Below are 24433 nucleotides of genomic sequence, written 5' to 3' on the forward strand. Positions count from 1 at the left end.
GGACAGACACTGTAGGATTGTATTAAAAAAACCTGACAGTTAAGAAGAAGTGCGTTTGCTTGGCCTTCATCACTGTCAGAAGAAAGGTTAGAAGTCAAACTGTTCAGCAGCTGTGGGACTCTCATGAAACACACACACACACACACACTGTTGTGAACCTGGACTCAGCCATTCATCTCCATGAGACCTGTCCACCACAGGGGGGTTAACCTCCTCCACTACAACCACTCTGTCCAGCACATCAGTGTCAGCCTTACTTAGAGGTCACACTTTACTAACGTCAAAGACACTCACTCACTCACTCACAACTCTTTCCTCAAACCTCATTTTTTTAACATTGGCATTCTAAGAAGAAGGACATTTAAACATGAATTTAAAGAACTGGTCATCATCATATGTAAATCTGTGTGTTTGTACAGTATCAAACCTCACTTACTGGAGAATGTCAAAACAAGAACAAACTGTCAGCATTTCCACTGATGCTGGATATAGTATGACAACACATCAGTACTTTGGTTTTTACATGTATAATTATGATTAGATCAGGTGGCCTGTAGAGCTGCTTTACTCACCGCTCGTTGTTCTCTTGATAGACCAGCCTCGACTTTTCCAGAAGGTATTTCTCCACATACGCTCTGAAAAAAGTAGACAATAAAAACTATTAACAACAAATGTTCATATTTTGTTTTGTTATAAGCAATTCTCGGGTGGTGTGGTCTTACCCTCTGACCACACCGCTTTCCTGGTAGTTGACTTGAATGAACTTGCCAAAGCGACTGGAGTTGTTGTTGTGGGCAGTCTTGGCATTTCCAAAAGCCTGAAAAATAGCAGAGGAAGATCGGGCTATAAAAAAACAATAGTATGACATTGTTTTATAATAATAAAAAATGTATTTTTTTGAAGTTTGTTGCCCTTTGCCATCAGGAAGGGCATGTTAGAGGGCCAGGAGAGGAAATGGGACTGGACCTTGGCGTCAGATATTTGAGGTTGAGTTCGAGGTTGTTGTTAGGTGATGATTATTTGTTTGTGGATCAACCACAAAATGTATTTGGCCTGATGTCAACTACTGTCGTCAAAGAGCTTGTAATCTGAAATAATGCAAAGCTACCATTTCGTATTTGATGAATTAAAACAGTGATGTGACAGTTAATGACATGGTTCCAACTGAATTAACATTTGGACAAATTGTCACAGTGATGACCAGTGCGGGGCCTGGGTCTGCAGGCACAGTGGGGAAAAAAATCCTTGGAGACTAATGGGATCCGTGTGGAATAAAAGAGTGCAGTATCTCCTCTTACAGATCTGTTTGTGTCGCACGTCTGCCTGAAGGGGAAGTCTTTTTTTTTTTTTGTTGCCATATTTAAACCCTGCAGTTATTTGTAGTAGCGCCACAAGTAAACAAATTCCTCAGTGAATCACTTACAGCATCCCAAGCCTCGTGTTTGTGGAATGGGAAAACACCCCTACTTCACCCCACCCTTCACCAAAGCCGCGTTCCAAGATGCAAGCACGCTGTGAGTGGGCTAACGTCAAGACCATAGGCATGTAACCATCATGTAAGAGTTAGGAGGGAGAACTATGAGCAGCATGTTGGCAGTGTTTGGCTGAAACATGAAACGCCCAGCGCCATAAAGTTAGCAAACGATTTTAGCCAGAAGCACACATCATTATGTTGAACGCATGTGGGGTATCACACTGCACGAGTTAAAAACAAATGTGTTTTTAATGGAGCCCTACAGGGGAATCAGTACTGTCCCGAGTACAAACCAAGTGCAATGAAGTGAAAGTCTGAACCAGTGCCGTGTGCTGTAAATCTACATGCAACGACCATCATACCATTAAAGTGATTGTTGGAATCAGGGCTTAGGAAAACAGAGGACACTTTGGCTGCTACTACAGGCAGACATTGGCTCCAACAACTGAATCACAGCACTGGACTCGCCCTTCATTTATGACTCACTCAGCTGAGCAAATCATTTGAACGGGCAGATGCTGTGGAAATCTTTCAACTCTACTGTCTGGACAAAAACTGGAGCCAGGCAAGGTCAGAGTGAGGAATGGTGGTGCTATCATTTCACATTCAGAAATTAGAGGCAACAATACACCCACAGGAGCTGGTACTCTACTCCGCAGTAGTCTGTGCACTGGCTAACCTGCGTGGTCAGGAAGCACAGGTCAGACGAGGACAGTGGAACATCATTCAGTTTCCTTATGTAGAAAGAACTTGCAGAATTGAAAGTAAGTTTTTAAAAAAAAAACAGTTCTGCTCTAATTACAGTTCTCAGACAGGGTGAAGAGCTCGGTGCAGAGATCAGAGATTTTCAGGGTTTTTCTTTTTTGTAAAACGGTCTTGGCCTTAGACAGTAGATGATGAGCCAGCAGGAAACAGGATGTGGAAACAACTGAAAACCTGAGAGCTGATTTATACTGTAGCCAGAGTGTATTTGTCCACCTGGTCTATGAAAAACAACAAGCATATTTTTAAAAAGACATTTTTACAACACCAAGTTTGTATTCTTTCCAGACTTGGCACAATCCATATCAATGGGAATAAAAGACATGCCTCACATTATGCCTTTTTAATGGACCTCCTACTGTATGACAGGGATGGAGTTTCACTCAGTCATATAAGATACCGTACAGTGCATCAGCCTGCAGCCAGAGCAGCTGTGGTTTCAGACCATAACAACACTAATTAATGTCTGTGTGTTGTGATCGGGTCAAATCAACAGTCAAATGATCAGTAAAGCTGAAAGATAAAACAGTAAGGTACGAATCACAGGAACATATTTTTCTCCTGGTGATTCCATCTGAATCACCAAGTCAAACCATCAATTATTGGTTCAAATGCTGGTTAAATATAAATTGTCTGAGACTGGAAAAGCACTTCAGGATGGACACCAAGAATCAAAGAGACACCAGAGTTGTTTGGACAGACATGACTTCAACCACTTCACTGACTCCTGTAGGTCATCGTTGTTATTCCTGGCTACAGACCGCAGTTTGAAGTGAGTCAAAGGCTGAGCGACTACGACACAGTTGAGATGGTGCCAGTGTGTTCTTGGTGTAGTGTGTCTGAATGAAGGCTCCGCCAAAGTCAGACAAGAAGAGGCAAAGTTTCAAAGCAGGCCACGAGTCCGGAGGTTTCTCTTTCTTTTTTAATGAGGTCTTCTGCCATTCGACATGCTCTTTAATAGGACTGTAAACTGACACCATACAGTCATACAGTAAAACAGCCTGAAATTTTAAAATCATCACCATATTAAACACGTTTACTTTTTAAGTATTTGGTGCTGTGTTCAGGCAGCAGCATGTTAACTGTTGACTGTTAAAAACAAGCCAAGAAAGTGAAATAACAATAATAAGTAGAACATGAAAACTCCATACAGGGAGTCCAATAGTCTAACTGATAACCATGCTGTAAGAGCGATGGAACAGCATTCAACATGTGGCTCCATGGACTCGAGGACAAGTGAAGTAAGGGCAGGGGAGGAGAGGAGAGGAAAGAATGGGAGAGGATGGGGGAGGAGAGGCAGAGGAAACAGTGACGCTCCCATGGGTGAGGGATGATGCTACACTCTCTGAGATAGAGTTGAGACAAAAGCCTGCTTGACTGCACTCACAGAGGGATGATCTCTGAGTGAGCCGTCAGGGCTACAAATGAATTTCAATGCTGCTCTGTGTTTAAGGCTCATGTGACAGTGTGGTCCTAATAACCACACAGAGAAAAGCTTTGTCCTGACTTCAAAGTTACTAAAGTGAAATGCCCATAAGATAAAACCAGCATTCTTCTGACTCACTGACCAGAAATTGATTTAGGGAAAATGTCACCAAATTTTTGACATTCCTGCACCAACAGTAACTGGAGGGAGACAATTACTCGGACAAATTGTTCCGTGTGATTCCCCAGCTTCAAAGAGTCACTGCTCATTTAACCTCTGTGGACTCATATCCTCTCCTGAGACTTTCACTGGGTCAACTCATCAACCACATCATCTACTCAGGAAGTCAACAATGAGGCCAGTGAAGGAGCAAGTGACCAACAAGGAGATGTGCCAGGATTATGTCATAGCATGTGTGTGTGTGTGTGTGTGTGTGTGTGTGGGTGGCGGAGCAGAGGCCGCTCTCCAGAGGCTAACTCATAACCATGACCCTTGTAATCTCTCACCTAAGGTCAGAGCTGACACACTGTGGACTGTGGTCACTGGCTGTGGTTGTTTAACCATGGCGGAGGGTGGGGGGTCTGCACTCATGCTTCCCAATTCAGTGAAAACACAGTGGGATGTGGGTTCAGGCAGTGGTTACTAACAGTGCTCTAAAATGTCACTGACGCAGGATGTGTAAAGATTTTGTAGCTTAAGACACAGAGGAAGTGTTTTCACTGAAGCGTAGAAAAGCATAAATGAACGCTTTAGAACAAGTTAATTGTTCATGGTTTTATGGGGAGCCAGGGGAAATGTGACAGGAACCAAGTTAATGGGTCGATCAATTTTCCCATGAAAATAAATCAACTTATTGTTTGGTTCAATCAAAACTAGGCCGACAGAAAACACTGTCTGAACATTCTATTCTAGCAACACAAAACAAAAACACTGCTGTCATGAACAGACGGAAACGTTTGATGAAATCCATGATTGCATGTTTTTAACAAATGCATCCGTGTGTGTGTGTGTATCAGAATCAGCAAGTTACACTGAATGAAAGGTCCAAAAATCAGTTCATCGCTTCTATTTTTTCCCCAACTGTTCAGTCAATTGATACACAGATAGATAGTTAGATCGTCCGGAGGATGGTATTTTTTGTCCTGTTTTAATAAGAAAAAATAAAAAACATTATTTAATGCATCAAGATTTTATTCATGAGACTGTAGGACTGGGGCCAAAACCACTTAGATTTGAACTCATACCTGAAAAACCTAAGGCTCCGTTGGGCGGAACCATCAACAGTTTGACATACTGTAAGCCAATATTCAATATGACACATGGCCAAATACTTTGATTTAATTTAGGTATCAGGTAACAGTGATGTGGCAACGACATGAACGACAGTTTTGTGTGATGGTTGACAGAACTTGTCTGACATCCAATGAAAAATAGTTTCTGTTCAACTGGCTTTTTAGGAACAACAAACAAAGAAACGTTCATTAATTTTATTTGTGTGTGTGTGTGTACAGTGCTATATACTGTACATAAACATTAATAATATTTCTGCCTCAACTAATTGATTATATTTCAGCATTATTAGGGTTAGGGTTAAAACAAAACAGACTTGTAATGTGTAGAGTAGTCAGAAACACATCTGAATGTAGTTCACATCATCTGCTAAAAGTAAAATAGACTCTAAATGTCTCTCTGTTTATTCTACAACGTGAGCCTGGTCAGTGTTATTCGATCATAATGTGCTCAATCAACTTTAAAAAAATAACTGGTACAATGTGTCTGTTTAAAGACTGACTCAATCTAGTATTACTGCATTCTTTTCATTTTATACCTTTTCAACATTAAGTGACTCACAGTGTTATCAGTGAACCTCACTGTCAAAGTGAAAGTGTTGATGACATGGTTGTAAATGCCACAGCCCACTGTCATCACTTTAATAACACGGTACCAAAAGAAAGAAAGGATTTTTATATCTAACTGTGTCACTACTGCCTTCCACTCTGGTTTCTACTCTGACACACCCGGACATTAGGATGTACACACACCTTAAGGTGTCCACAAATTAAAATGAGATGAGACTTCTTTGCCAACACCCTGCAAGTCTCTTAACTGTGCAGAAGGGTGTCGAGGGTTATTTTTAACTGTCTTTATTTTTAAAAGTTAGACTTCGGATTAATATAATATAACAGTGATTTAATGATGAGAATATATCAGCACAGGAAATGTGTCTGATTGTACTGGTATGACTTATCCAATAATTAACCAATTTAATGAATGACTTTCTGTGCCTGTGCGCTTGTGTGAGTGCACGTATGGATGTGTAAATGTCCATTATTCATTATGACTTTTAGAGTGTACAGTCATAAACCAGAGTGTGAGATGTTTATAGCTGTCTGTCCTTTATAGTGTTCCATATCAGGCAGTTATGTTGACACAAACGCACACATACGGCCACTCACAGAGACACGTACCACTACAGTTCACAGTGTACTACAACAATTAAGGATCTGATCGTTGCCCCAGCACAACAATTCTGGCTGGTGTCATTTTATTTATTTATCTTTCCTTTGTTTTTTATAAGCAGAATAAATCTGTTAGCCTTCTAACGCCGATGGTCGCACGTTGTTGATTAGTGAAACCAGAGGCCTGAATGCACAGTCCTTTTCTCTGTGTGAAGACTAATTGCATCACCGGCCTCTTCCTTTCTCTGAGTGACACAGCTGCCCTACAGGACTTATTTCAAACATTGTCAAGATGCCTTTGATGCACTGTCATTACTCCAATTGGCACACAGTGTCTGCTCTGTTCTGCACTCATTCACTTGATCTTTCCTGCTCCTTCTGCCATGTGACAAACTCAATGAAAAAAAAAGAGCTTTAAAAAACCTCTGCACTTTTGACCTAGAGTTACATAAGACGGTGCTTGGTTTCTAAACTGTGAGAAAGCGGTTCAATGAGAGAAGAGGCGCAGAAATTAATTTCCTTGACTCTAAAGGGAACGGAGAGAAGTAATAACAAGCAGAGCGGTGAGTTCCTGGTCTCTATACCAGCATCAGCAGGGTGTTCTCAAATAAACAGTAGAGCAGTGTGTCCTATACAAAAAAAAAAAAAAAGATAGACGCCCCACTGGTAGACGAAAGGATGGAAATATATGAAATATATACATTTACATGAAAAAAGTTTTTTTTTTTAATTTCAGGTGTATTTCAACTCAATTTAAATACAGGTGAAATACATGATGTGACTGTAGCCTCCTGATGTCTTTTAGAGCACTTGAGTTCACATCACATAAAAAGAGATTTATTGTGTTTGGTGACATCTCCTAAGATTCTGTACAAAAATACATATTGCGATGGAAACATCCCTTAAAGAAGTGTTTAGTCTAAAATAGAGGATACATGGTTAAATAAGTCTGTGATTTTCATTAAAAATGTCTTCAACCATTTGACACATGGAAACAGAAATTACACAGGAATTTAACTGCCTTTTAGCTAATGTTTTTAGTTAATGTAGTTTTATACTTTTTTTACAGTCAGACACTAGGTTTTTTTTTCAACCTTTTTTCAACCTTGACATGTTTCCACTGTAAGTTTCCATCTTCCTCAGAAGTGTCAATGAACCATTGTGTGACGTTCCCTTAGCAGCTGATTTTTAGGAAAGTGCAGTTGCTTATGTTGAAGGAATAACCATGTCTCCAGCTACCAGGCTCTTCCCCCAGAACAGCATTGCAAATATGCGACAGTTTCTCTAGGGCTATAAGTGTGGAACAGTACAAACATCTAGCGACACTTCTGAGGAAAAGAGAAGGTTCCTGTTGAAACATGTCAAGGTAAAAAAAAAAAGATTTATTTGTCTAACTATGAGAAACTAGAAGCATGAAATTATCTGCACTGAGAAAACATGAACCCAGTGACTGATTGTTTTCATTGCAACCAACAGCAAGTGGTTAAACTAGGTCGCAGTAAATGTAGAGACGTGGTGTTGGGATGGAAGGACTGATCTATTAACGGGCAGCAGCAGCGTGTAGAAAAACAAAAGGAAAACACCCCACGTCACAAGGCTACAGCATATTTGTAACAGTGATGTGGCATTTGTCAGGACCACCCACTGTTGTTCTTCAGAATTTCACTGATGTCGAGGTCGATACGACTCCATGGGTAAATGACATGTACTGTTTATACCTGTCTGATTCTTACAGTCTTCTCCTGTGTTCACAACATCTCCACCATCAGTCTAACACAGCCAACCTCTTTACAACTTTGACTTTTACTAACAACAGGAGGTACTGTAAGGGCTGCCCTACCATCATGACCCGCTGTCATTCCTTCCACTCAGCCCACAGACGCAGCTCAAGGCAGTGAGTCACCCGAATGACAAACCCAGATTATTAGGTCAAGAATCAGAGTGACCGCTGCCCCCACAGCTGAATGAATTCATGTCAGAAATGGAAAACACGCCACAGTGGCTGTTACCAAAAGGTTCAGACATTAGTTTTAGATTTAAACTATATTCTATATCAATACCAGTATCACTTAGAAGGCACAATACTTCATTCAAATACTTGTAATTGTATTCAAAAACATGTGCCATTCCCGTCGCCAAATCGTTTTTTGCTTACCTACTGCACCTCAGTGTCACATTGTCTTCGTGTGTAATGTTGGGGAAAGTCATGTGATTATTTTGAATCGTAGAAGTGCTGAATGTTCTAACACGGTTCAAGCCCAGTTCAGTCTGCATCAAGGCTGGTCTACAGCTGAGGACAGAGTTCAGATGGACGTGGTCATCCATCGTGTCAGACATACATCGTTGCACCATGGTTGAGGTCACAGAACTAATTGGGGCACCAACAGTACTGCCATAGTTGAGGGTTCACAACACTATAGTGAGGAGAGCCAAACTTATTGAATGCTCGTACTGAATCGTGTTGACACCATTGTTTTGAGGCACATAGACTGGATGGAGAGTTTGCCACATAAGGAAATAAATGGGGAGGATCAGTGAATGACAGACTCAGGATCACAGTCCGTCTTGTAGAAAGCAACACTTTAGTGACAACAAACACGACTCAGTCACAGAAGGTCTGTGGCATTTTGACAAAGACAAATCATACATTTAACAGTTGTATCAACATTGTTAATAAAAGGGTTTGAAAACAGGCTGAGCAGCAGGATCGAAAACATCACTTGGATTGATCGGTGCACACACACACAAACTCACACACACACACACACACACCAGAAGCCCTGTTCTTGACTCTCTGCCAGCACATTGCAGCACTGCAGACAAGGGTGTGGCCTCAACCATAGATCTATTATCTAATCATGCAAAAGTAAGGTTTATGTGATTTTACCGTTGGAATCAATCTCACGTTTATCGATTATTCTGCAAACCAGTTGTGTTGGACTAATTACTGATCAAAGGTTCCAGCTGGTTTACACCAACTATTACTTATTAAAACAAAGTCAAGGATGTAGAAGACGAAACATTACTAGATCATCACTATCTACTCATTTTTATTATGGTTTGGCATCAGCAGGCACATGCTTCACAGTCTGATGATGCAATACCTTCCACAGCCACGGCATGTTACACACACCAGGTTACCACATCCACATCTTTCATCCTCTACAGGAGCTGTGTATTTTAATGGCCAGGCGAGGGTGATGTCAGGTTAGAGTTGGCTGACGACTTCATAAGGGAATGAGTATTCCTGTCACACACACAGTAATGTTTACAGGAATGGAAATCTCAGTGCGGTGCTAACCTAACCAAGGATCTGTCCTACAGTAATGTTAACTGTGGAGGAGATGGAGACTCTGTGTAAAAAGGTGATTTTAAAGTACAAACACAGCCAGGCCTGCACTTTAGTCCCAAACCATCCTGGGCAGTGGCTTCAGTTTCTTTTCTTTTTTTTCATGCCACCACACACCACCAAACACTGGGGAGAAGTGGAGTAAATACACGCTGGCTTTATAGTCTACAGACCAAGCTAGAATTAAATGCACTTAAATACAATTAACACCACATACTACTCCAAAATAATTACTAGGCTGAGTCAACACTTCTTCAGCAGCAGTAAATTTTTATTGGCTGCAGTATTTGAATACATTGCATGTTTATGAAGTACTATGCTACAGCCACACAGTCAGGACACAGCTGATTTACTGTACATTTGCAGTACAAGTATTCATTTTACGGACAGACTGCTACTCATATTTCCCAACAACCAGTTCACTTTTTTCAACGTTCAAAACAGAAACAAAATTTTAAAAGAAATGGAAAAGAAGAAAAACAAAAAATGGCTGACTTTGACTATTTTCACTCTTCAGTTCCAGTCACAAGGATGACTTTTCTGGTATTTTATTTTCCAGTAAGAGAAAGAATACTCTGGCCTAAATACTGTTACTACAATCCTTGTTTGGATTGGTTTATAACTTTGGCATAAGGAAGCTTTTTTTTTATCCATTTAGTTACCATCCTCTTTCTTGAATTTACCACACAGCTACTGTGCCTACCACAGTACTTACTAAGTACTTACTAGATATAATACTAGATCCAAGTACACCTGCACATGTACAAGACCCAGTGTCATTGGAAAAAAAACTTGAACTGTTGTTTTTCCAAGTCCTACTGGTCTCAGAAGTGATTGGGTGACATTTCAGCTCAGAGCTGAGCTCTGACAATGAAACAGGGTTGAGAACCTGAGTCAATTTGCTTTCGTGTATAGGATGTGTTTGACAAGTGCTGAGTAAATGTGCTCAGCCATTAGGAAAACAGACCTATCTTCAAGAGCAAACACTGAGCCTACCAACTCCAGGAGCCTGTGTCAATAAGCAATCTCAGTGCCAGAGAGTTACTGTGATAACCTACCACTGCATAGAGTTTAGTCATGTCAGTTACTACAGTGGAAGAAAAATACTGCAGTTTCTGTATGTAGGAGCCAATCTTCTACAGGCAAAGACCTGCAACAACTGGAGGCTGTGACAACCAGGAGCCGATCTTCTACAGGCAAAGACCTGCAACAAAATCACCACTGTGATCAATACACGCAGTATAATGTAGTACAACAAAATACAAAATACTGTAAATCCAGATCCACTGGTATGTACAGTACACAGGCTTTTATTTCTGTAGTTGCTTCAGGCAGATGACGACCTAACAAGGTCTCTGCGGTTAAACTGAAATGCCATAACATGTGGAATGTCAAAACTGTTGTAGAGCTGTCACAATAACTTGATTTCCAGCTAATATATGGCTCCAAAAATATTACAGTAAGACACATTATTACCAAATTGTGATTTAATTTTCTGAAGCTGTACATTTTGGGCAGATTGGGCTTAGAATGGCCATTGGCATTTACACAGAAGTTCACTAAGAGAAAGACATTTTTAGAGGCACACTGTGATCAACTGGAAAGTTTACATCCATCAAGACGTACGGACTGATCCGACCATCGTAGGTTAGAGAGCAGAGCAGAGAAACTGTTTGACTGAACTGCAGTCACTTGGCACTTCACTGATAATCTCTTTTGTTTGATGCAACACATCTTGTCGGGTGTGGAGATGTTTAAATGTAGGGCTGCTGGGTAAATTTATGGCGTGTCGACAGGTCTGTGGGCTACTAGAAAAACTTCCCTGCTACTTTACTGCACTCTGAGCTTACTTTAGCAGCTCGTCACATTAAAAACGCAAAAATGCAAGTCCTGTCACCCTGTCAGTGGCAGCTTCTGTGTGGAAACCATGAAATTATACACAAAAACACACAACGTAATCATTTCCTACGGCCAGATCGCCGTCCTCACTGTAATTTCTTACAACCACAGACAAAATGAGCATGTTTTCTGTCAACAATCTTCCTGAGATGCTCTGTAACTTAAAAAAAAAAAAAAACGAAAACAGGCCAAACTGTGAAATTAGGGCAACAAGAAAAAAAATGTTCTAAAACGAGAAGGAAAAATTAATTTGACACTAAAGTGGGCAGAGTGTTCCGGAAACAAAACTCTCTGTGTTCACATAAACAGCGAAAGCACCAGCGAAAAACTAATAAAGGCCCAAAAATGTGACCAAAGCACTAGTAACTTATCCTCAGGAAAATAGTACTTCCTGAGAGGAGAAATAATCTATAAATTACCCCGCTCAATTCAAAGGGTTAAAGATAAAGAACATTATCTTGTTGTATGTAATGTTTTAGTCTGACGGACAAGTGAACCTTTAGCCCTGCAGAAAAAAGTGGGACATTCTTAGAAACAAAATGGGTCAAGTGTTTTGCAGGTGGTTTAAAAAGGGAAGAAGAATCTAGAACAAAGTCGTCAAGTAGATCAGCACAGTAGATTGCAAGTAGCGCCGGCTACACTTTTAGTCTTCAACACCGTACAGATTACTGTACAAATCAGTGCATTACAGGAACCTAAACTACTGTATATATATTTTAAATTAATTAACCTTAATGGAAACATAAACATATCACTGTTGCCATTATAATATGACTGTAGTAGTTGTAGTCAAGAACGTTAACATGAAAGAAGCCAATAAAGGTAAATGTACAATCTAGTTTATCACTTTTCATCTGACGATCAGAGGTTGTAAAATCATAAATGTTCGTGACATCAAAGATGAGTCAAACCATGAAATGACAGTCAATAATTCAACATGTTACACGATGACTGTCCCTCGTTTTAACTTACACTAAAACACAGTTAGTGTAGTCAGCAGCCCCCACCACAGTCACCGATATGATCCTTGGGTTCCAGACGTTTATAAACTCGACGTCTCAGCGCTGTGACTGCGCACGGACGCGCGTCTTTGTAAATACAGTCATTGTTGTGGTTAACCACAGGAGTGAGAAAGCAGATGATATAAGTGAAAACAACAGGAATCAATTACATCCAAACAAAGAACAAAGTCCTGACTAAAGGTTTGTGGGAAATCAGAAACACAACACTCACACCAAACAGGTTTGGTGTTTTTTGTTTTTATGCATATGTATAACTTGGTTTTCAGCAGCATTCAAATCTCAGGTAACCCAGATAAAAATCATGAACCAAGTTCACAGATCCAGACCTGTAGCATTCCTGAGTGTTTATCATGATCGAGCTATAAAAGGTCGGCGTCCTTCACCCTGTCTATTTAGAACAGAGAGAATTCAACCGGAGTTTAACCAAAAAACTGATTAGAGGCATAACTGCAAATGTAAATGTAGTAAAGGATTGGTGTCAGTCTGTACCTGTAAAACAACAACTGAAATGAAAGTATTTTATTTTTGCTTAGTTGTTCAGAAAACCCCTAAGACACAAGTTACAAACATATGTAGCTAAATTATATCTGTGAGTGTTAAGAGGGGGCAGGAGGGGGGGCGGGGCTGTTGTAGTTGGTTAACCTGTCAACCATTAGCCGACGCCCAGGTCATGTTAGTTAAGCTCCATCTACACTGTTCAGTGTGTAGGGGCAAAGTCAGAACAGGTGGGCTTATCAGCAGCACAGCCATATGTAGGCCACATGTCAGGAATTAGCTGACCGGTGGTGGGCTGTAACACTGAGCCATGCTATGACAGCACAGTGAGCAGAAAGGTGACGGGAGTCACTTCCAGTCACCTGGCTGAGGCTTTGCCATGTGGCTGCAGCGGAAGAAGGTCAATCCTATTAGTTAGATCTGACAGACACAAACATCAGGACACTTTTTCAATCCTGTTCCATCCCCGTCCTGCGGGCCAGGTCTGTTTTACACAGTCAATGAAGCACATTCATGTCTCCCATCCGTGCAAACTCAACTATTTCAGCACAGTAATATGAAAACACCGGGTGGATTTGAGAGATTAATTATCTAATCCATAAACACTGGCTGTCCTGTTGTTGTTGATAAACTCCATGACCTCAGGACTGGACAGCATCACGTCCTCCCTGTGCAGACATATACGTAGCAAAAATGATCGTTGATGCAAATGTTGGCCTAATTTTGGTTGACATATAGAGGGCACGCTGCCGAAAAGGGCGTAATATTCTTATACAAGAATTCAAGACAAAGCACAAAATAACAAATGACAAAAACAAATATGACAAAATGTCTTTTCCCAACATATTCCCCATTCAACTCCAAATACCAGCATTGTTTCCATAAAAAAATGCAAAACTTTTGAACCCAAGTAACAAACTGCTCATCTGTGTTATCGACCTTCAGTCAAGTTCCTTTTTTAATGTTCTTTTAGTTTTAAGGTTCTAGACCAAAACCTGTCGCAACGCTTTAATAACAACCAATTTCTGATTTCATCACTGATGTCCTGTCAAATAAAACAAGTCACAGCTCAACAGTTCAAGAGGAAAAAGGATAAAAGCTTGTCACAGCTGTTGGACCTGTTTGAGATAGTAACACTGAACCACTTAAGAAACTAACTTCTAACTTCTGATAGTAACATACTGTAACGGTTTGAAAACTGTAAGTTAACAAATACTTCCAAGCAACCACATGCTAAGACACATCATCTCACTATATTATCAATCCAACAGGAGACCGCTCCACTTATTCTGACTCTCCAACGTGGTTCTTATCTTTCTTCCAAAGCGGCAGTAAAGATATACAAGCCATCAGTTCAAACACGGGAAGAGAAGGAGATAGGAGAGGCGACGGTAATGGCACCTGATAAGCATTCCATTTTCTGTTTTCTCAACTTGGCATCTGGACCACGGAAAACAAGCAGAAAATGTACACTGCAGCGCATGTGTCCGACTGGGATGATTCTTCCATGAGAGAATTGCCCTGGGGTAACATTTCTCATGTTTTCTGTTCCAGATGTGAGCACAAGCTCTTCACACCAGGTTTTTATTACACCACATCTGGACATATGGAAAACACAGGATGACCACAAGCCGCACACACACACTCACACATACATACATACCAGCTGAGAACCTCTGAGTGGAGAGGTCACCTGCAAGATTTATGTAACTCCTCTGAGGAGTGGAGGACGTGACGTGCCTCAGGCAATTATGTAACTGTCTTTATTGACAGTTACATTTTGGAGGATGGAAACCTGCAGCAGGGATGGGCTACCAGGCAGGAGCTGGTGTCAGAAATGGAGAAATGAGGTTTTATTTGGAGATAAATGACACCATGGAATGACCAAACAAAACTCTTGCTCAACTCTTGTCTCTTCTCATCTTTTCTTACTATGTTAATAATCTTTTACAGGGATAAAAAAAAAAATGGAAGGGAAAAGCGAGCATGACAAGATTTTTAAACAATTCCTTGAGATCTGCAGCACACAATCCGATACTGTATTCTGATGAAGGGACACGACAGCTGCAGGAGGACACAGTCCCTGGAGCAGGAGGATTGGCAGATACCCTAAAGTACTCCAAAAATCTCTTCCAAGTTAAGATGTTCTGCTTGTTATTATACTGTGTAACAGCTTTGAAGGGGTCATAATGAACACGTCAGAGATGTGATAATAACATTAATACAAACAAGGCAAGAATTCTCTGCAGTGATCTACATCAGTCATGGACAGATGCGGTGGTGAGGATCCGGTAATTTTTCAAAATAAAATCAGAATCAGATAATATTAAAACGAATATAACAGAAATAAGTTATGCATTCTTTCTGCACGGCCCGGTACCAACTGACCCACAGTCCGTTACCGGTCCACTATCCAGGGGTTGGGGATCACTGATCTACATTACATAGTTCTATGAGATAAATAAAATGGGTTTTAAGGCCATCCATAACAATCTGGGCATAAAAGGCATGAGGTTCTAAGATTACCAAATGAAGATTACTTTACTTTACTTATACACATTTTCACATTTTAACTAAATGTTTAAATGCGAATCATTTCCACAACTTATAATAGAATAAAGCCTCTTTTGTTCACTTGGTCTCTCAGTGGCAGACCAGTGCAGGTGTTATCAGAGCAGCAGGCAGCTTGTCACTGACTCACAGTGTGTCTCTGTGTGTGTGATGCTGATGAGACACCTGCTGACTTCAGCAAAAAGAGCCTGTTCAAAGATGCTGTGACTGGAGTCACTCTGAAGAACTGTTTCTCTTTCTCAATAGCATCACGGGAAACATAACCTTCAACCTGGTCATCAGTCATCACTATAAAAAACAAGCTCTCAGCATCTGTGACTCATATCATCTGGGATGTTTTGAAGTGAGTCTCAAGGACAGATTAAAAAAGGGAACTGTCATTTATCTTAGGAAAAACAAGAATGGATTGTTTCAGATTAGTTTCAGAATATTTTTGCCTTTCATTAACATGCAGTACCAGGTTATGCTCAAATAAATAAAGAAAACCTGGACTTTAGACTCTTGCCATTTTAGTGAGAAGCTAATGTACTGTATGTATTTGCACCGTAGTTTTATATTCTGTATCCAGCTCCAGAATTACAACAGAGCTTCAGCACTACTACTTCCATAACAGTACCTCAGAGTTAGATACTCTACTAATGAATGCCGCACCTCTCACCGTCTCTTTCATCTCTTTCATCCAGTCTCATTTTGTTTCACGTCTTTAACCTAAGCCAGAGAAAAACAACACTTTTCAGGACACAGTAAATCTCAGTTGACCTCGGCCGGTTGGGAGAGATCACGTAATACGCACTAATCCCACTCAGTATTAGTGGGGGCTCCGGTTCCGCAGACACGGTATTAATTGTGCAAGTGTGTGTTGGTTTTTGTGTGATTGCCTAAGTGTATCAAGGTAGCAGGGAAGGAGCTGCTCAGGGGTAAAACTGTTGACCCAGGGAGACTCACACTGTGCAAGTGTTTATGTTGGCCATGAAAACACTGGAGAATAATATGAGATCCTCAGCTCACTGAACCGACAAGATCGCCAGGTCCTTTACTTACACAAGTGATGGGAATTACAAGGGTAAAGCCCATAGTTACAAGTGTTTCTCCAGGAAAAAAAAAAAAAAACAAGAAAAAACGTAACACTAATTTGACAAAAATAAATATAAAAACAAGGTTTAATGTTTTACGTTTGTTTACACGCCAGTCCACTCCATAATAGCTTCTAGAATTCTACATTTTATAATTTTGCCTTCAGTTTAATACACCCTACAGTACATGTCTACTACTAACATTTCTTCAATAAACAGAAGCATGATAGCTTGTTAGATTAACACGTTCCAGGAGATCACAGGGCACATTCCTATTTTCCCCATCTTCAGTCTCTAGGGATAACAGAGATGAGGCAATGTCAACAGAAACCTTTTAGAAACCGGAACAAAAATTCAAGACATTTCTTTTACCCAAACGCATTGTGTGTGCCAGCATTCACACCATTGTAAATGGTAATGTTGTAATGTTAAGTCCACAGGGTCAGGCGATGTACTGAGGTTTTAAAAAAAATAAATGTAATATTCATATTTAGACGTTATGTTTCCATCTCCTTCGAGAAACCTCAGTACTTGTTTTAAGATTCATGCCGATGTCAGTGATTGGCTGATCTTGAAATGAAACTGTTGGATGATTTCTTGTCATTGTCCATTCATCAAGAGTTAAACCTTTGTTTTGGACTTCTCCACGTGCAGTCCAAACAACAATCCTGTTGTTCCACTTGGCTTTGTTAAACCGTAGTTGACTTAAGTGTTGAGGCGCCACGCTGCCCTGCACTTGGATATTAGTCACCTGTAAAAGGCCCAGTCCCCAACTGCACTGTCAATAAGCAGGCAGAGAGGCTCAGTTGATAACAGAAGAGAACCGTGCTTTGACCAGTCAACATCGGACACATTGGGTTCACGAGTCCCTCTGCCTTCAGCTACTGTATGATAATACCAAACCTTGGGCTAAGACGTGATTTAGAAAGGCTTAGCACAGTGTTGTGGGTGTGTGGCACGCTCTGCACTTCACAACCCCACTCCAACAAAGTAAACACGTAGCCCTCCAGTCTAAATGGACGTCCATAGAAACTAGAGAGACAGTTGATCCAACACAATCCATACCAGGAGAGAAAGCCAAGCTGGAAAGGATTATAACAAAATCAAAATCAAAAAGCAGGACTACGAAAGATCATTGCAAGTGAGAGACTATGAGTCAAATGGATGATGGATAAAATTTGATATATATATTTTGTGATGTATACCACATAGGAAAAATTGATGTCTTAAAAAAGTGCGAAACAACAAGACTCCAAAAATGGACTATATTAAATTATATAATCTTTCCCTGTCATAGAGACACAATTAAAGAACAGGGTCATAAAACAAAAAAAATAAATGAATAAAAATAAAGGTCTGTGGTTCATGTTGCAGAAGTAAATTGCAACATTGTCGCTGTATTGTTGTCGTTTCCACCATTTAAAACTAAATTAGCTACAAAATATGTGTAATGATCAAAAATAAACATGGTTACTAAGAATGTAAATGGTTGTAAGGTCAATGGAAAAAAAAAAAAGCTTGAGTGACAGGTACACAGAGTACAGAGGAAGAGTTTTTTTGCACCACAGTCAGAACTGCACTGCATGCCACGCCTGAGAGCAGAGAACAGCCACAGCTGAAACTGTGAGGTTGGCCTGAGCAGACAGAAATAACTTTATGAATGTGATGGTGTGAGTGTGCTGGTAACACACGGAGCTACAACGCCGAGGGGAAGCAAAACACCAAAAAGTAGATCTCACTGGTTGCCTAAAGAAACATTCTTCAAAGATTGTTTTCATATTTTAGTGACATCTTCAACGACCTGATAAAAAAAATTAAAAAAAAAATCCCAAAAATCAGTGGCTTCTGTTGGTCATATATCATATTAAAAAAAAAAAAATCCCAAAAACCAGTGGCTTCTGTTGGTCATATATCATACATTTTACCAAAATTGAAAGTAAAAATAGAAATTAGAGTACATTTGGAATGACACATGCAACCTCCTTTTGTAGTACTGCACTCTGCTGAAAAAAAAACTCTGAGGAGTGCTCCTGTTGGTACTGTTAGGTCCCACTCTCCTCTTCCTCGTCCTTTCTCTCGCTGCACAGTAGCTCCTCAGCTTTATTCTTGGCATCAATCCCAAGCAGATAGATGTGCAATCTAACTATGCAAACAATTAAAGGCTGCTCCTCTGCACTCCAGCCTCGTCACTTGTGGTGCTGCGTTGAGGATTAACCCAATATGCTTACACATTAACCCTGGACACACATCAGTGAATGACATTCCTCAGATGTGTGTTTACTAAAGCGAGGCTAATAAAAGGCAGTGAAGAGCTACTAGTCGGAGTAACTGTTGTCTTACTGGTTACCTTTGAACTTGGCTGCTAGGTTTCCATTTCAACTTGACTTTGACTGTAGGAGAATGAGATCTACATCAGCGTTACCTGGTGAAGTCTGTTTGGTTGAACAAAATAATCCAGTTAGGATTAGATCCAAAACGGTGTTTGAAATCCCAGAAACCAGACCTGAAGAGATTTTGTAAACAGCTGCCTGTTGACTTGACACTGATGAATGAATTAAATCCGCTTCCTAATTACAACACAATGTGCAACCTGTATTTGCCCCTCCTGTCTGACTACACTGTGTTTACAGTTGAAGTGTGTTACGTAAATGGATAAGAGTTCAGATAATGGTGAACACAAAGGAAACATCAGTCTGTGCCTGTAAACTTGTCAAAACCCTTGACTGCTCTGAGTCAAGTGACAGGTCCCTGTAGAAGAACAAATATGAGTGGAATGTCTTGAGTGATATGAAAACAACCAGTTTCCTTCACAACCTTCAGCTGGGCCTCCACAATGTCTGCCCTGAAACAATCTTTCCACTGTGCAGAAAAAAGGACACAATTACAAAACAAGTATCCGCAACTGCAACTGCTGATAGGCCAATGACCACTTGGAGACACAGCGTTCCTCTGAGTAACCACATAATCTCCACACAGCTGGACTGAGAGTGTGATAAATCCCTGAAAGAGGGCAGTCACGGCTCAAGGCCTATCGTAGGGACACACAGGGCAAATATAGTGTCGTGTATGACATTATATTAAAAAACACAGAAGCAAAAACAGTTCTATTTCTAAATAGTAAGACAACTATAAATATATAGACATATATGTAGGCAGATGGACAGATGCTGTTACTTAGTGTTTGCCATACTAAGTAACAACATGTTCTACCAGTGCAGGACGCTTTTACAGGACGCTACAATTTGTTGCCATAACATGAGGGACAAAGACTATCTTTTAAGTATCACTACAGCAGTGGGCCATGATGATAAAATAGAAGATCATCTGTGTCTGCAGACTGAATCCGATTTTTTCAGGTGTTTTCTGTTCACACAAACAACCATGCTGTTTAGCTTGTTTGCTCAAAGCAAATTAAGCAACAATGTGGTCATCTTCCTGATGGGCAGAGATTCAACTGGAAATCTGCTAGAGTTCAGAACGTACAGGAACTCTGTTTTATCTCACGTGAATGGCTATTTAAACTTTACATAAAAAAGTCATGACTGATATCTAAATTCATCAGCTGATTTTACAGTTTGGAGATGAGAACATCACAGTGTTTTAATGAGAAAGGCATCTGAGGAGTCACAGAAGCTTTTTCTTACCTCAAGTACTGGTCCTGCTCCCAGGATGATCTGCTCCACTCCACTTGCGAAACCTTTTTGGCTGAGTGCAGTCAGGTGATGAATAAGAAAGTTTGTGCTTTGAGTTTTTCCAGAACCACTCTCCCCTGATATAACAATGCACTGATTCCTTCGTCTCTGCAACATGGTGTGGTACGCCACATCTGCCACCGCGTAAATATGTGGCTCCAAGTCTCCCAGCGTATGATTGTCATACATCTTCACATACTTGGGGTTGTAGATAGGCAGAAACTTAAAGGGGTTTATTACAATGAGGATGCTTCCAACATAGGTGTATATCTTTTCCTGCCGGAAACGCGAGCGCAGGTTGTCCAGCAGCGAGCGCTCATTTAGTTCCTGCAGGCGACACAGATCCGCTTGGACACCCTGAGATTCAGGCTGTGGCAGCAGCCCACGTTCCATCATTTGCCTTCGCTCCTCCGTGACCTGTAGCCACATCTGGAGGCTGCCACCGTAGTGGATAGATCCGTCCAGATTCTTCTGCCTGAGGAGGAAGCGATAATCCTCGCCACCGGACAAAGAGCGGTGCTCCAGAGCCACACGAGGCCAGAGCATCATCCTCTGCACAGGACAGTCGCTGGGGTTGAGAATCCATTCTTCTCCACCAAACTCTTTCACCTCTGCAAGAACGTAGCACTTAGTGCGGTCCAGTTGGAGGCGTCCAATGACGTGTTCGATGGCCTCCGCAGCTGTGGTGGTCTTGCGGGCACTGATTGGGCAGTAGATGGTGCCCTCGGCCAAGGTGCCGGGGTAAATGCGCACAGTGAACTCTGAGTTCTCAAAGCGCTGCCGCCGGCCCAGGGTGCCCATGCCACCAACGCCATCACGAGCACTCATGACGACGCAGGAGTTTCCATGAGCAAGAGCCTGGCACTGGCTCGTCCTTCACTGGGCTGGAGGAGGCAGGAGTTCAAGACATTACCACTGCAAAAGAAAACAAGAACGACAACATCAGGATCTGAGCTGTAAAATGTGTACAAAGACAAGAAGTCTTTGAAACAATGCAGTGTTGTTAAGGAGATTTGTCCAAATGACCCTTGTTCTGAAGCCAGGAACTAATATTGTTTATTCTCACATTTTAAAAATACCAAGAAATCTTAAAATCAAAACTCTGGTTACTGATTCAACTTTTAACGTCATTCTTGACCTTCATCTTATAAGTCTTAAAACAATGAATCTGCTTCAATTTCTGCTAATGGGAGAAATGACTTTGATCACACACAGACAAAATATACAAAGTTATCAGGATCTACAACTTTACCATAAACACACACAAAACTCTTACCCAAACACACACACACAGAAAACACACATACTTGCAACACTGAGACCAACAGCTGCAGATCTCTTCAATGAATACACAGTCAGTCCATTGACAAGTTCTCTCTCTTTAATACAGACCACCATCACATCACGGGGTGAGAGGAGGTCACAGATAGAGAAGAAGAGTGAGACGTCTTTATTAGGTGAGCAGCTGACCCAGGCCCTGGACTCTGAGCACTGTGTAAACTATTGTTAACATGATTTTCACAGAGACCAAGTTAAAATCCCAAAGTATTGGGAATCTGTGGGTGAAAAACCAACTAACTGTGATTTATTTGTGAACATGTATCCTCACACCCACCAATCACAGCAGGACCACATGGAAAGACAAGTCCTTGAACCTTTTAACAGCAAATGGCTCCAAATGTGTCACCAAAATGAATAGATGCCTGGAAGGAAAATGATCAAGAATCTTATTTGAAAATATGGCTCTGTTAAAATAAGTGATGCACATGCTCCAAGCCCACTCAGTGTAATATGTGCTGACCAGCTGTCCACCAAAGCCACGGAACCACAGATGCCCCAATTGCAATTTCTGCAATAAAAAATATTTAAACGGCCAAAAGGGTAACCCAAAAAAACAGACCTGAAAATGCCAAAAGAAAGTTATATAAGAGTATAAAAAGTCAGCTGTGAATGCAACACTATCCACAAGTGTAATAAGGTAAATCAAAAACCCTGGTTTCCAACAACTACATTAAAAACATGAGGGATTCCTTTCAACATGAACTACATTCTATACCTTCCATATCTACGACCACTTCACAGCAGCACAATTCAGCTCTGATGACATACCAAGCTTCAGAACATCTTTGCCACATGATGACATGTTACCTGAGAGTTCGATCTCTGTGTTGGTAAAAAAAAAAAAATGAATGTACAGTTTGTACGCCAGAGATTTGTTCCCTGCAGGAAATGACAAAGTACATGGAGAAGTACTTACTGGAGCCTGTTCTCCTTAAATGACTGAAGCAGAGACAGATCTCGTTTCATCAGCCCAGTGGTGATACAAGTGGTGGATAAATGGTCAACTGTAAGCTGTGTTGGAATCAGTTTAAACAGCAGTTACGGAACTCAAGCTAAACATACTGTGAGATGGATAACTATTTTCTCTATGAGGTTTTTGATGTCGGGAAAATGTAATAAAAAGGTATTAATGTTAAATATATCATGTGGTATAATAGAGAGAACTTGTTAATGTCACCAAATAGTAGAAGTGCATATGTAATCAATATTAAATGTGCCTGCTCCACAGTTGTTGTTAAAATACTCCAAGGTTAGAAGCACATTTTCTCTGTTGTACTGTAGTACTGTCCAAAGAGATGGAGTGGATGTTAAGACTTTTTTTGTTTCTTCGGACATTTAACCAAGGAGGAGGTCAAACCACGTGAGTCAGACTGTGTCAATGAATGCCATTGTTACACTGAAGCAAAAAATCAAGTTTGGTTAGCTTACAATGCTGTGAAGTCATCAGTCTGTCTGTGTGAGTGTGTGTTCTACTGTCATGTTGCACTGTCTCTGTTTCCATCCATACTTTCTGGGAATTAGTAGCTTTGTGTCAAACTAAGGTGTGTGTACGTTACTTGTGTGTGTGCTGGCACAAGACTGTGAACTCTAACATACAGTCTGGACAATTCTGTGGGTTCATCTGTTCTCCTGGCAGCTCCACTCTGTCAGACTGAGCCGTTATGTTTATGGGCAACATGTCACAGAGCAACGCTGTTGGTTTGTGTGTGGCAGAAATGAGTGTGAAATAAAGCCACAGCTCACGTCTAAACCTCCGTGGGATTATGTTCACTGCTAATAACTATTAGCAGGCCGAATTCAAAGGTCACATGCTTTTTATTAGCCTTTAAACTTTTTTGGGACAATTTGTTAAATCCATAAATACCATCAGCCAAAATACTTTATTTACTTTATATTTTCTTTTGTGTCTGGGCAAACAGCAGTAGTTTAATATTAAGAAACTGAAATGTTTTATATGCTATAAATGTGTTGGTTGTTCATTTATAAATAAGGTATAAGGTTTTGTGACAGGTGATACAGCATATAGGTCTCATATACAGCACTAACACAGTGGAACAAAGACAACATGACTGTGTATGTGTTGTGTATGTGCATACCACACATAAACCCATTTCCCAAGTTTTAATAGAGCTGCACTGGCTTCAGAACAGGCCCAGCCCCCTCCCAGTTAGAGGCAGAGGAAATTGCAGTGCAGACATAAAATGCATACAGCAGACCCTTTCATGAGACCAATGTCAGGAGGGGAGGGGGCTACGCTACTGAAAGGAGCAGTTACTGAAGAGTCAATACTGATAATTGTTGGAAGGAAGAAATGTCTGAAGCTTTTCCAGCCAACAATGTCATCTCACACAAACCAAGTTATATTCCAGAATTAAAAAAAAAGAAAATTCTATAGATTTGATAGAAGGAAAGGTACTTAATTTGATCTATTCCATGTTTTTTGAGTGGTCAGCGCAGCGCTGCAGCAGGACATGTATGTCCAGGTGTGTGTGTTGGACAGGACAGGTGGGTCAGCTGACTGATGTACCAGTGGACATGCCATTCACGCACTGACACGTCAGACCTACTGAGAACACATAATTACAGGTCACCACTGCTCAGGGCCAACTGCATTGATATGTAACACAACCGCTGCCTCTACACTTTCCCACAGAAGTCGTTGACAATCAGCCTGCAGGCACCTCTGTAGTTCACTGAAACACCGAGGCTTTGACCTTGTTAGGTGAAGAACTACAGCTGGTTCAGGCAAAAATGCTACTGCTACAACCTTTACCACCTAAAAGTAACACTCTGCCCTGGAACTGCTACTTGATCATCTTTTTCAGGGAGGTTTTCCCTGGCTAAACCGGTCTCCTCCACCAGTCTTGAAA

The 24433-nt window shown here is 40.8% G+C and overlaps 1 protein-coding gene across 1 annotated transcript in view; it reads right to left on the reverse strand.

Moving 5' to 3' along the window:
- Positions 1-24433, reverse strand: part of LOC103398446 (unconventional myosin-IXa) — a gene marked incomplete at its 3' end in the record, with an annotated part of 69906 nt that overhangs the window by 32236 nt on the left and 13237 nt on the right. The window contains exons 2-4 of the mRNA XM_025053561.1: positions 20175-21137; positions 723-817; positions 573-635 (exon numbers count right to left, since the gene is read on the reverse strand). Of these exons, the coding sequence (XP_024909329.1) occupies positions 573-635; positions 723-817; positions 20175-21050 (1034 nt within the window). The remainder of the gene's footprint in view (positions 1-572; positions 636-722; positions 818-20174; positions 21138-24433) is intronic.

The sequence above is a fragment of the Cynoglossus semilaevis genome, unplaced genomic scaffold, assembly GCF_000523025.1.
Source record: "Cynoglossus semilaevis isolate Cse_v1.0 unplaced genomic scaffold, Cse_v1.0 scaffold1721, whole genome shotgun sequence".
Taxonomy (NCBI): domain Eukaryota; kingdom Metazoa; phylum Chordata; class Actinopteri; order Pleuronectiformes; family Cynoglossidae; genus Cynoglossus; species Cynoglossus semilaevis.